The sequence below is a fragment of the Cyprinus carpio genome, chromosome B13, assembly GCF_018340385.1.
Source record: "Cyprinus carpio isolate SPL01 chromosome B13, ASM1834038v1, whole genome shotgun sequence".
Lineage (NCBI taxonomy): Eukaryota > Metazoa > Chordata > Actinopteri > Cypriniformes > Cyprinidae > Cyprinus > Cyprinus carpio.
The window spans coordinates 19,831,579-19,844,103 of record NC_056609.1 but is presented as its reverse complement, the minus strand read 5'-3'; the positions used below and the strand labels follow the sequence as shown (position 1 = coordinate 19,844,103).

The window sequence follows — 12,525 nt, the reverse complement described above, 5'->3', positions numbered from 1 at the left end:
ACACTTCGAGGGTGTTTGATATAGTGAATGTAAGCAGGTGTCAGATTTTAATGCGAACTCTCCTCACACAGCACTCAAAGCCAGACAAAATAACCCTGCCCTCACCAGGGAACACCTGCTCCAGCCTCCCAAATTCCTTGCAGCCATTTCTCCCGCTGTTAGATTGTGTACATTTGAACTATCATAACTCTGCTGTCTGTTTTATCAGCGTCAGATCAAGTCTAAACCTCTTTTATATCTCAAGATCTCAATCCAAATGGATTTTTGCCTAGAGGGTGTGTTAATCTGGCAGACTTTGATCACCTCAAAGCTGAAAATATTTGTATTTAAGAGTCTAATGAATGTCTGAGCAATTTAAAAAAAAAAAGTTCTGTAATGTATCACTGATGCATTCAATGGCTCACTGTACTCGTGACTGATGCAACTCTCCAAAAACTTGGCTCTTGTGCCATACTGTAGTAAACCTGGTGATTGAGTTCACACAGCTGCCACTGAATGCTTGAGTTATTTCAAGAGAGCAGAGAGGGAGTGTGGCAGTGTGCTACCCAGAGATGTGACCACTGACTCCATCTTCTAGCCTAATCTGTGCCAAAAATGTCTGATAAACTGTTTCAGTCTCCCAGCACAGTCTTCCCTGCTGAATTCAGTCCACATCTGGACTGCTATGCTGCCAAACCTATTCTAAACCCAATTAATCAATAGACAAAAGCAAAAGCAAAGCTGGTTGACATAAAAGGAAACAATCAAAAACAAATTCTGCCTGTGTATGTGGAGCCTTCCAGTCAAGTGTGTGGGCCGAGTGTGTCAACAGCTCAAAGGTTAGCAGTACAAGGCTATTTCAGCATATTTACACCGGCAAATAGCTAATAAGATGCAGGTCAGGCTAACACTTACTGTGGTCATGTCCAATCAGTGAACAGAAATCATCTTTTATAAATAAATGTATATAGGCCCTTGATAATTTTTGACAAGAAATCTATTAAGGTTCCATTTTTTAGGTTAATAGAAAAATAGCTAAATTAAGGTTTCAAAAATAGTTTTTAAGGTTCCAAAGATTGTGACACAAATTGTCATTTATAGTGTCACTCTGAGTGTCACTAACACAGTTTAATGTTCATTTAATTTAATTTAAAAACCTTTTTTGTGAAATAAACTATTTTGTCATAAAGGCTATTTGTGATATGTAAATTTTTGATATTTAAAAGTGAAACAAACTTTCGAAATTCCGCTTATACTTATCGCACCGGAGAGCATGGTTACCTACAATATACACTAACTGGAGTTTATTTTACTGTATGTAAATACATGTTCTGTCTGTTTTTTACACACCTAGTCAGAATTGTATGTTCTTAAAGTAACTTATTTTTTTTTCTAACAGCCTGGACGAATATCTCATAGTGATGATGGTTGAAGGGGTCTGTCTGTCGTGAGGACTCCACACCATAACGTACAGTAGTCTCCTCTAAATTTAAGGCTGGTGAGTCTTACAATTTAATGATGCGTCATTTTATAGATTCTTTGCTCGGTTTTCCTCACTGCCTTCTTCCTTCTCCTCGTTTGGGTCTGTGGCAGCTCCCTGTGCGCGCTTTCGTTCCAAAGGGGGCTGTCTGTGTTTGATGGGATCCAGCTGTTGGCCAAGTGCTCCGGGGGCCCGTTTATTTGCATTGCTAAACAATCCGTGGAGTGGGACGAGAACGGAGAAATACAGCAAGTTTTCTCTTTTTTATAAAGCAAGACCCTCCTCTTACTTTTGGTCAATGTTCTCACACGTTTCTGCCATCGGTCGACAGGGCGGCCGCATCGGGTGACCAAAGCCAAGTGTCTCGACATTCAAGTGAACGCGCGTACGCGGAGGGGGCGCTTTGGGCACTTCGTTTTGCGCTTTGGGTCCTGCGAGCCCGTAAAGGTAGTAAAACCACAAAGATCAACTCGTTTCTTTCTGCGAGGGGTTTATGGGTCGGCGGTGTGACGTTCTTTCCAAGGGAACCACAAGGATCCACATAAACATGTTATTTGAACTACGTGGCTTGAGTTGGTCGACCAACAAAAGGTGAGTTTAATTAGTCAGCTGGTGCTTCATGGCAAGCCGTTTTAGCATACATTAGGCTACTTACATCTAACTTGTATCTATTTTATGCCATAGTGCTTATGCTACTAAGTAATCGTATACTTTTCAACTGACTAGGCTATTGATTAGATACTAATACTTATTTCAATAGTGACTTATATCTACTAAATTAGTCAATAGTACTTAGTCATTTGCTGTTATCTACCATTCCAGTAGTGACAAGAAACTATTCCATTGTTACCAGTGACAAGTTGCTACCTGCCATTGATTCAATTCATATTCTTGCTTGTCATATGCTTATCTAATAGCTTATCATATGTACTAATCAGTCTGAATGATTCATATTCATACTAATGTCCAATAAATAGCTGTCTTCAGTTTCTGTAGAACAAATACTAATACCAATAGATGGCTACTATAGTGAAACTGGAAAGGATACTAGCAACAACTGGAATACCTACTAGTCAGAAGTGAACAGTTAATAGCTGAACCACAGATCCCAAAATAATTTTGTGGTAAGACATCTCTATTTTGTTACCAGCAGCAATGGAATAGTTACTTGTCACTATTGGGATAGTAACTAGTACCAAATTAAGAAGTGCTGGTATATGATGAATATGTAACTGGATTGATACTAGTCACTGTTTGGAATAAGTATTTTATTTACCTAAAAAAACCAAGAGCACCCTACTAGTGACATATTTAACAGATGTTACAGATGTATCAAAACAGATATTAGATCTTTTTAAGGATTAAATGTTATCATTGTCATGGTGCTTCAAAAGAATATGTAAACCATGAAAATAAGTTTGTAAAAATGATCCAACTTATAGAAGAGTGTTTTTTATATATATTTTTGGTTTTGAATGTACATTCAGTGCTTATTCCAGTGAATGAAACTTATTTTTTTAGAATGATTTACCAAGGTATTTTTTATATTTTTTTATTTATAGAACGTTGTCCGTTTTAATATGTATCGTATGCTGCATTCACTCCGGGAAAAGTCAGGTAAGTGAATTTAGTTTTGAGTCATTCAAGCTTGTCACTGTTGCTCAACGTGTGTCATAATAGAAGTGCCTAACTTGTTTTTGTATTTTTGCTTTTCCAGTTCTGTTGTACATCTTTAACATAAACATTAGCTTTAACATACAATAGCAATATCAAGCTACTTAGTAATCAAGCTCCATAAACTGCTGTTTATTTATTGCATTGACTATATAATACCTGTTTCTCTCCAGACTTGCACAGATGGATTTACTTATGACCGCCGTGCCAGACAGTGTATCGGTTAGTTACACTTCTGCCATGTTATTAAAATGTTCATTGAAACTTGTGTTTCAAATACAGCTGTTTATGCCACCTCTAACATATGCTTTCAGACATTGATGAGTGCCGGACACTGCCAGACCCGTGTCGGGGTGACATGCAGTGTGTAAATCAGAACGGTGGATACCTGTGCATCCCCCGCGGACTCTACTCCCAATCCTATGCCCGAAACAGTCCACGTTCCTATCCTGAGCCTTCCTATCCCGAAGAGTCCTACCCTGACAGATCATTGGGATATTCTGAACCATTAATTCCTAACGTTCCTCCTGTTGAAGCAGGTCCTGGTCCAGGCCCCGGTCCAAGCTACCCAATAGTGAGCCGGTCCACTCCCTGCATCCTTGGATATACACTTGGTGCCGATGGCACTTGTGTTGGTAAGTTTGCCTCATGTTCCTATACATTCCTCTATCCTCTATCCCAAACTTATTGATAATGTTAATTAAAGTTGGCACTTGAAATTTTGCAAGTTTTGATACACATTCCTGGCTTGTCAGGCGGTCTTAGTGTGCCTGGCCCACCAAATAATGATGTTGACTGCTTTTAGTTTACCATCCAGACCAGGTCAACCATTTAAAAAAAAATAAAAAATTATATTATTGTAAATAAATATATATGCATGCACAATATATCTTCAAAAATGTAATTTATGACTTTAATTTGCATTTAAAAGGCTTTTAAATCTCGAGAAACATAACTTCATTCAGTTAGTCAAGTGTTTGCTGACTTTGTAAATTGGCTGGTATTGTAAATTACAATATATGTTAATAATATATGTCAACTAATGCCAAATGTGCTTATTAGATTAACTTTAGTTGTAGATGTTTATTCAGCAACTTTTGCATACAAGTGTGCTTATATGTCAGAATGAAATTGAGATTTATGACTAACAGAACAAAAACCAGTCACTGAATACGTTCTACTATCTGATGAACTAGAAGACCTTACTAGTGTCAAATTTGAATAGACACAAGTCACTATTGGATTAATAACTAAATAAAATAACAAAACAGATAATTCAGTTTTAAAGATTATCATGCCCTGTCATAGTGCTTTAAAATAATATGTGATACATGATAGAGTACCAAATCCAAATGTAGTGCACAAGAAGAAGTTCATACATTCTGGCATATACAAAGCCATTTTTTTTTAATAATAAATATCTCAAGCTAAGAATAAGACCCTTTGAGACATGGTTGATATTAACTCTGGGTCACATCAGGTTGTGGTCTTATGTTTCCTTCATTTTCTGCAATGCTCCATGGGTCTTCTTGCTCTGAAATGAGGCAAAGACCCGGTTCTGTGCTGGACTGTAATTTAGTAATAGCTGCGGTGGGCTGAGTGGCATCTTAAAGACTTCAGCAGAATGAATCTCATAATTTGGACTGGATCAGTCATTAGTGTGGAACCACAAAATACCGTGGAACCTCAGAACAAACTACATCTTGTGAAGAAGCAGGAAGACACACAGGAACTGGCATTAAGCCCTGCTTACTGGGATCCAACTTTACAATTCAACGAGACTGTTTTAGAATGTCTTATTCACCATCGTAAATCATCAGTTTGCAACTAACTCTAAGTGGTCTGCTTCTGTTGAAGCTGTTGAGCTGAATGTGGTGTCTGTGATATCTCCTGGGATTTATTGCTGTGATGTAGATAGGTGTTATATATTGTGCTGTCGGAGTCTTTACGCGTGTCAGCGCGGTGACCTATTTCACGTGCCATATGATAAATGTTAGCACAAAAGACTGCTTGCTGTATTTTTCGATATGGTCTGCGGATTTGTCTCGAATTGGTGCCAGCCTCTGCAGTTAATGCATTCTCCAGTCTTCTCTTGCTCCTCTGCAGAATCACAAAATGATAGATTTGTTACCTTTTGAGCCCAAGACAGTCATGTTATAAAGAAGATACACGAACAGATATGCTCATGAATGCACTTGTGCAGATATGCACATGTCCTGACCTGGGAAAAACTTGGACTTAGTAATGAAGATGAATGTTATGTGCTGTGTTAAATTTTGGACACAGATAATGGTCTTATAGAGCCACTGAGACATTCAGTACAACAGCATTTCATAAAGACAAACTGTTGGGGTCTTAACATCTGTGTTTGCTCGTGCCAAACATGAAGTCAGTGGTCGTTGAATGAGATCTGTCACTGAGCAGCTGCGTAATTTGTGTTCTTTGTACAGTGTGTTATTTATGTTAAGGGACGCTGTTATGGAACAGAATTTGTACAGGAAGTACGTAGTGTTACACCATTCCATCATTTATCTTAATGTTAGCGTATGTGTTTGTGAAAGCCAGGGAATGCCCTCTTCTTGCCAGTGGCACTAAGGCTTGAAGGACTAAAACAGTCAACCCAGTCAGTGCCTGAAATGTGCCATCATAAATCTCATCAATCCTGTGTTTAGCCTCAGTAAAGCTTATTAGCACTTCTTAAATCCATGCAAATCTCTGAAAGACAGTTCAGTTCAGGAGAAACTTGAGAAAAGAAGATCTAAAGCTCACTTGTGATTCAGGAATGTGGATGCTTTGCATAAAATCCAAAATTCAAGAGCTTAAATTATCTTACTCTGGGTGGGAACTTGAAAAATATCCAAAATGATTTGATTTGTCAAGTTGAAACTTGCCTACTGAAGGACTGTAACTGGTGTCTGTCAGCAAATGTGGAGTGGCTCTTGTACCGCAGACTAATTAATGTGCTCTAGCTTAGTGGGAGTCTGGAAATCGAGGTATGATGTCAGTATTATTTCTGAGTCATTGAACTTTATATGTAATGCTATTTTTTTTTAAATATACACTAGCATTCATAAGTTTGGGGTTGGTAAGTTTTTTTTATGTTTTTGAAAGAAGTCTCTCATGCATTTATATGATCAACATACAGTAAAAACAGTAATATTATGAAATCAATTTTCAATATTTTTGTAGATTTAAAGTTGTAATTTATTCCTGTGGTGGCAAAGCTGAATTCTTAGCAGTTATTACTCTGAAAACAGTTGTTGCTGCTTAATATTTTTATGGAAAACCTGATATATTTTTTTTCCAGGACTGTATAATAAATGCATTCATTTGAAATAGAAATCTTTATAAAAAATGAAATCATTTTAAATGTCTTTGCTGTAACTTTTGATCAATTCAACTAATCCTCACTAATTATTATGTATTAATTTCTTGCAAAAAAAAAAAAACTACTGTACCCTAAGTTTTTTTTTTTTTTTTTTTTGTATCAACCATGCATTTTGTATTTTCTATGTAAAGTCAGTGTAGGATGGAGTAGATCAAGCTGAAAGAGTTGAGTAGCTCCTAAGAGTTGTTATTGTTCTTTTCGCTATTGTTTTGTTTTACTGTATTTCACTTTCAAATAAGAATCTCCTTGTGGCTGCACTAGATATTCCATACTAAACATAGTTGCTACCATGGCTCTCTGTACACTTCACGTTAGTTTAATGATTCCAGCTAATTCACATAGGCTGTGTGAAGTGTTGCTTGAACTATTGCAGTGGTGGACTGTAAATGCCTTTGATATAATTTAAACAATCAGTGTGTGGCAACAGATCACAGACATTAAATCTCTGGAATGAAGATGTGCGTATAGAAGCAAGAGTTTTGAGCTGGTGCCAGATTCTTGGGTCCTAGATTGACCTCAACCTGTTTGTTCCTATTAATCATCTACATGTTTTCCATGCCTGAAAGGTTTTGTCTTGCATATGTCTCTTTTGATTGATGAACTGTTTTCCTTTAATAAGACAAGCATGTTGTGTTAGTATGAATTATAATACCTGTCACTCATATAAATTCCCCATCCTCTGTTTGTTTGTTGATTTTGCTTTCAGCTAGCAATTAGAATGTTATGAGCGCATTTTAACACATTTACCATGTGTAAATCCATTTCACAGAATTGCAGATTTTCCAAATGTTAGTAAAGTCTTTAGATTTCATCTGGTCTTACTTTTAAGGGATTAAATATATATCTGATGTGAAGATTAGATTTAATGACCTCAGCAGCATCTGGTTTGTGGGCCTCCTGTTAAATTTAATGAATTGTACCGTAGTAAACTTGTTAAAAGTCTAGTAAAAGTCACGATTCTGACCGCATGAATTATATCACCCGTCAGCATTTTATATAATTGATCTCGCTTCCTCTTTTACATGCAGACACGTTTCCCTCTCTTTCATTTACACACCATGTCTTTCCTCTGACCCTCATTTAAATCTTGTGCAAAATTTACTGCACAGTCTCTGGATCAGATCTGATCTCCAAAATGCTGCCATTGCCAGAATGCTCCAGATCCTTTCACCTCAGATCAGACGTGTGTGATAGTACATAGCACATGTAATCCAGATGCTCTCCTTCACTCTCCGGGGCCCAGCTGGGCCTCATGTCTCATGTGGCCGCATCTCTGCTATCAGACCTGGCTGTAATGATTCCACCTCATAATAATGCTTCGTGATGTCTATAATAGTTAAGGATCTGAGCAGCTAGCACAAAAGTTCAATTCCAGGTAGGTGTAATGCAAAACAGGTGACTACCTTTGCGATTATACTGTACAGTCAGATGCTTTCATTAAAATGCCAAATGCAAGTGAATGGGTCATTTTAAAGTGCACAAGTAACTTATTATAGAATTTCAGCTTGGTTTGCCAGGACCCATTGCATCACTCTACCCATATAGTAACAGTGGGACTGCTGGCAGCTTTAACTGAAAGAAACAAATTATCTAGCTTTCACAAGGTCTCCAACCCCCCAAATCCATCACGCCCCCATCACTTTCATAGTAACATTTGCTTACTTTTAAAACAAGTGACTTCATGGTCTGAGAACCAAGGGTGCTTTTTCGGGTATTTTTAAAGCATATGATGCCCTCATAAGGAATTGTGCTGATAATGTGTGAGCGAGAGTGGAACAGAGAGATGTGAACTCCAGTTTTGGAAATGCATTGTGTAAGACTAGCTATTTGTGTAAGATGTGTTAGTAAGGTAAGATTTATGAGGTCGGGATGGAGTTCGAGGTGTAACAGACCTGCTAAGTTTAAAGTAAAGAACATCTGTCCACAGAGGGCAAGCTATCAGTGGGGCAGATTAAGTATTTCTGTATCAGTATTCTGATAATAATGAAACATTTAAGTGTTGTGACATACATCAAGATGAATGGTTTTAGGTGAGTTTCAAAAGTGGATAGTGGTGGGAAAAGCACAAGTGGGAGCTGACTGTGACTATCTTTCATTTTTGTAGATGTTGACGAATGTGAGGCAGAGTCACACCAGTGTAACCCGACTCAGGTGTGTATAAATACAGCCGGTGGATATACCTGCTCATGTACTGAGGGCTACTGGCTGGTGGGTGGACAGTGCCAAGGTAAGATTTACAGACATCATGAATGGATAGTTTAATGTTATATGCTTTAATTTGTGATGTCTACATGTGACACAACATGTACCCGGTTAATCCTTTAATAAACCAGTTTTCATTCTGCTTAAGTGCACTTCTGTTCAAAACATTGGGGTTAGTAAGATTTTGTTAAAATAACTAATATTATTATTCAGCAAGGGTGTATATAACTAATCAAAAGTGACAGTAAAGTTACAAAAGATTTCTATTTCAAATTAATGTTGCTGTTTTGATCTTTTTTTTCCCTCACAGAATCCTAAAAAATGCATCATGATTTCTACAAAAATATTAAACAGCACAACTCCGTATTAAACATGAATAATTATAAGAAATGTTTCATGAGCACTAAATCAGCATATTAGAATGATTTCTGAAAGATCATGTGACACTGGAGACTGACCATTCGAATTGTTACTTTGTTTTATTTGATGTTTAAATAATGAAATAATCCAGTCTTATTTGACACCAATTCAGTTGTGACTACTGTTTGCGTATTTAGTGCTCTCTAACTCGCCTTTCTTTAGACATTGATGAGTGTCGCTATGGTTACTGCCAGCAGCTGTGCGCTAATGTCCCAGGCTCATATTCCTGCTCCTGTAGCCCTGGATTCCTTCTTAATTCTGATAGCAGGACATGCCAAGGTGCACACATACACAGGAACATCATTATTGTCTAGTTTGATAGTTTACTGAAAATCTTGACATCTGCCATCTTCTTCCTCTTCCTGGCTCTCCAGATGTGGACGAGTGTGAGACAAACCCATGCTCTCACGGCTGTTTGAACACATACGGCTCATTCATGTGCACCTGCGATGAGGGCTTCGAGCTCGCCTCTGATGGGACCACCTGCAATGGTAATAAGGGGAGGAGAAGAGACGATAAGAATAGAGAGAGACAGGGGACCCAGAACAATTTAAAGCTTTTAGAGACAGGTTTAAGATGCATGTTGCTTGATTTTGTGTGCATTGATAGTGTGTGTTGTGTCTTTCTTTATCACTACCCATCCTTAGATCTGGACGAGTGCAGTTTCTCAGACTTCCTTTGTCAGCACACGTGTGTGAACACGCCAGGATCATTCTCCTGCATTTGTCCGTCTGGATATTACGTGTATGAGGATGGAAGGAGCTGTGAAGGTATCTCTACATTTTTATTTTGTGTGCTTCTTTTAATGTGATTTTGTTGAATCAGTTGTAGCTAAGAATAGCTATTTCAGATCTGCTGCACCATTTGGCTTCCTTGATGTTGTAGTTATTGTTGCTGCTGTTAATGATTATGATGATATTGATAACCTCTAACTTCTGCCTTTTATGTGTTTGATTTTCAAGACCTCAATGAATGTGAGTCTGGTAACAACACCTGTACAACAGCACAAGTGTGTTTCAATTTCCAGGGAGGTTACACATGTCTAGACCCTCTTAGATGTGATCCACCTTACATAGAACTCAGTGAAAAGTGAGTTCATGAATGTTGGCAAAAGAAAACCTGTTTGCTTTAGTCAGTCATTTGACTTTCTGTTGAACAGTTGCAGCATGTTCTGAATATACTTCTCTCTTTCTTTCTCAGTCAGTGCATGTGCTCTGCGGAGAATCCCGCTTGTCGGGAACGACCCTTCACTATTCTGTACAGGCATATGGATTTGTCTTCTGGCCGCAGTGTTCCTGCCGATATATTTCAAATGCAGGCCACCACACGTTACCCTGGAGCATTTTATATCTTTCAGATCAAGTCTGGCAACGAGGGGCGAGAGTTTTACATGCGGGTAAATGGGCTTCTGTTTGTATAAATTGTAAAACACTTACATTACTGTTCAAAAGGTTTGGGTCAAGCATTTTTTTTTTTTTGTATTTTACTCACACTTTCCATTTAAATATTAAACAGCACAAATGTCTTGATTGAAATAGTAAGAAATGTTTAGAGCACCAAATCAGCATATTAAAATGATTTCCGAAGAATCGTGTGACACTGAAGACTGAAGTAAAAATTCAGCTTTGCCATTCAAATATATTCAAATGGAAAACACTTATTTTAAATTTTAATAATATTTTACAATATTACTGTATTTTTTAAACAAATAAATGCAGTCATGGTGAGTATAAGAGACTTCTTTCAAAAACGATTAAAACTACTTACAGATTGCATACTTTTTAATGTTAGTTTATATATAAAGGTGACCACTGGAGGGAGCTGTAGGATTTCTGTGAAACTGGTAAAATAACTCTGGAGCCAAACCAAATCTTCATGGGTCCTAGCAGTCCCTTAGCTAATCAGATATAATTTGAAATTGTTGAAAGAGTTTGTTTTCATATGATTTGTCCATGTGGACAAGCAATGTTTCAACTCTGAAGAGTGACAGACTCAGAATGAATTAAAAAAATATGAACATTCTTTCCCTTTCTTTCCACAGCAAACCAGTAATATCAGTGCAACTTTGGTTCTGTCCCGGCCCATTAAAGGACCGAAGACCATCGTTCTAGATCTAGAGATGGTTACGGTTAACAACGTCATCAACTTCCGAGGCAGTTCAATCATCCGCCTCACAATATTTGTCTCTGAACATCCATTCTGAGGCTTTACAAATGAACCTCTGACATCTCACCTCTTCATGGCCCCCATACCTCTATCTTGGACTTCCTGTTACTGCACTACCCGTCAGGCAGCTGCATTTCTTCATTTTGTTTGTTCTGTGGATCTGGACTTTCATGTGGTCATCACCCTCTCTGTCTGCTCTCTAGTGGGCGGAGCTTGTGCTGATGTTTGATATTTCATAATGCAGGTTTTTCATTAGGCTGCCTGGCTGTCATTGTCATCTGCAGTCACACGCATGTACCCATACACAGAAGAATATTTATGTTGTGTTTTTTCTTGTTTGTTCTACATTTCCCATTGTGTTTTTTCTCGCCACAATTGCAGATCCTTAAGTGTCTTGTTTTTTCTGTTGTTGTTGATGTGGTTTTTTTTTTTTTTTTTTTTGTAAAGCGGAATTTGTTTTTCTACTTTTAGTGGCACCTGTGTCACATTTTCTCACTGTGAATGTGAGTATTTGAGCGCCGCTTTCATTTGTTCTTGACCCTTGATGACCCCAAGCAGTGAGAGAGCTGCCAGGCTTGCATGTGCTACAAAATCACGTTTTTGAAAATGTGATCCTGGACCACAAAACCAGTCTTAAGTCGCTGGGGTATATTTGTAGCAACAGCCAAAAAAAACATTGTATGGGTCAAAAATCTAGATTTTTCTTTTATGCCAAAAATCATAAGGATATTAAGTAAAGATCATGTTCCATGAAGATATTTTGTAAATTCCCTACTGTAAATATATTAAAACTTCATTTTTGATTAGTAATATGCATTGCTAAGAACTTCATTTGGATAACTTTAAAGGCGATTTTCTCAATATTTAGATTTTTTTTTTGCACCCTCAGATTCCAGATTTTCGAATAGTTGTATCTCAGCCAAATATTTTCATATCCTAACAATCCATACATCAATGGAAAGCTTATATATTCAGCTTTCAGATGATGTATAAATCTCAATCTGGTTTTGTGGTCCAGGGTCACAAATGTTCTAAACATCTCTGACAGGAGTCTGCAGCGCACCTTCAGCACCCGTTTCCCAGGGAAATCTAAAAAAAAGTCTTTATTTCGGCTCCGAATTTCTTATTGAATCTGTGCAGAATTTCCTCTGTGTATCTGTTTTTGTTTGACAGCTAAAGAGAGCCTGGTCGATCAATAAATACACATTTGATGACC

The 12,525-nt window shown here is 37.7% G+C and overlaps 1 protein-coding gene across 1 annotated transcript; it reads left to right on the top strand.

Annotated features, from left to right (window-relative positions):
- The first annotated feature begins 1,524 nt into the window (after window positions 1–1,524).
- Window positions 1,525–12,045, top strand: LOC109100612 (fibulin-5-like). Its single transcript, XM_019114049.2, has 11 exons — window positions 1,525–2,050; window positions 3,022–3,076; window positions 3,307–3,355; window positions 3,448–3,768; window positions 8,626–8,748; window positions 9,306–9,422; window positions 9,518–9,634; window positions 9,791–9,913; window positions 10,106–10,232; window positions 10,344–10,539; window positions 11,185–12,045. Exons 1-11 carry the CDS (start codon window positions 1,953–1,955, stop codon window positions 11,344–11,346), a joined length of 1,488 nt encoding a protein of 495 aa, XP_018969594.1. The 5' UTR covers window positions 1,525–1,952; the 3' UTR covers window positions 11,347–12,045.
- Window positions 12,046–12,525: the final 480 nt, after the last annotated feature.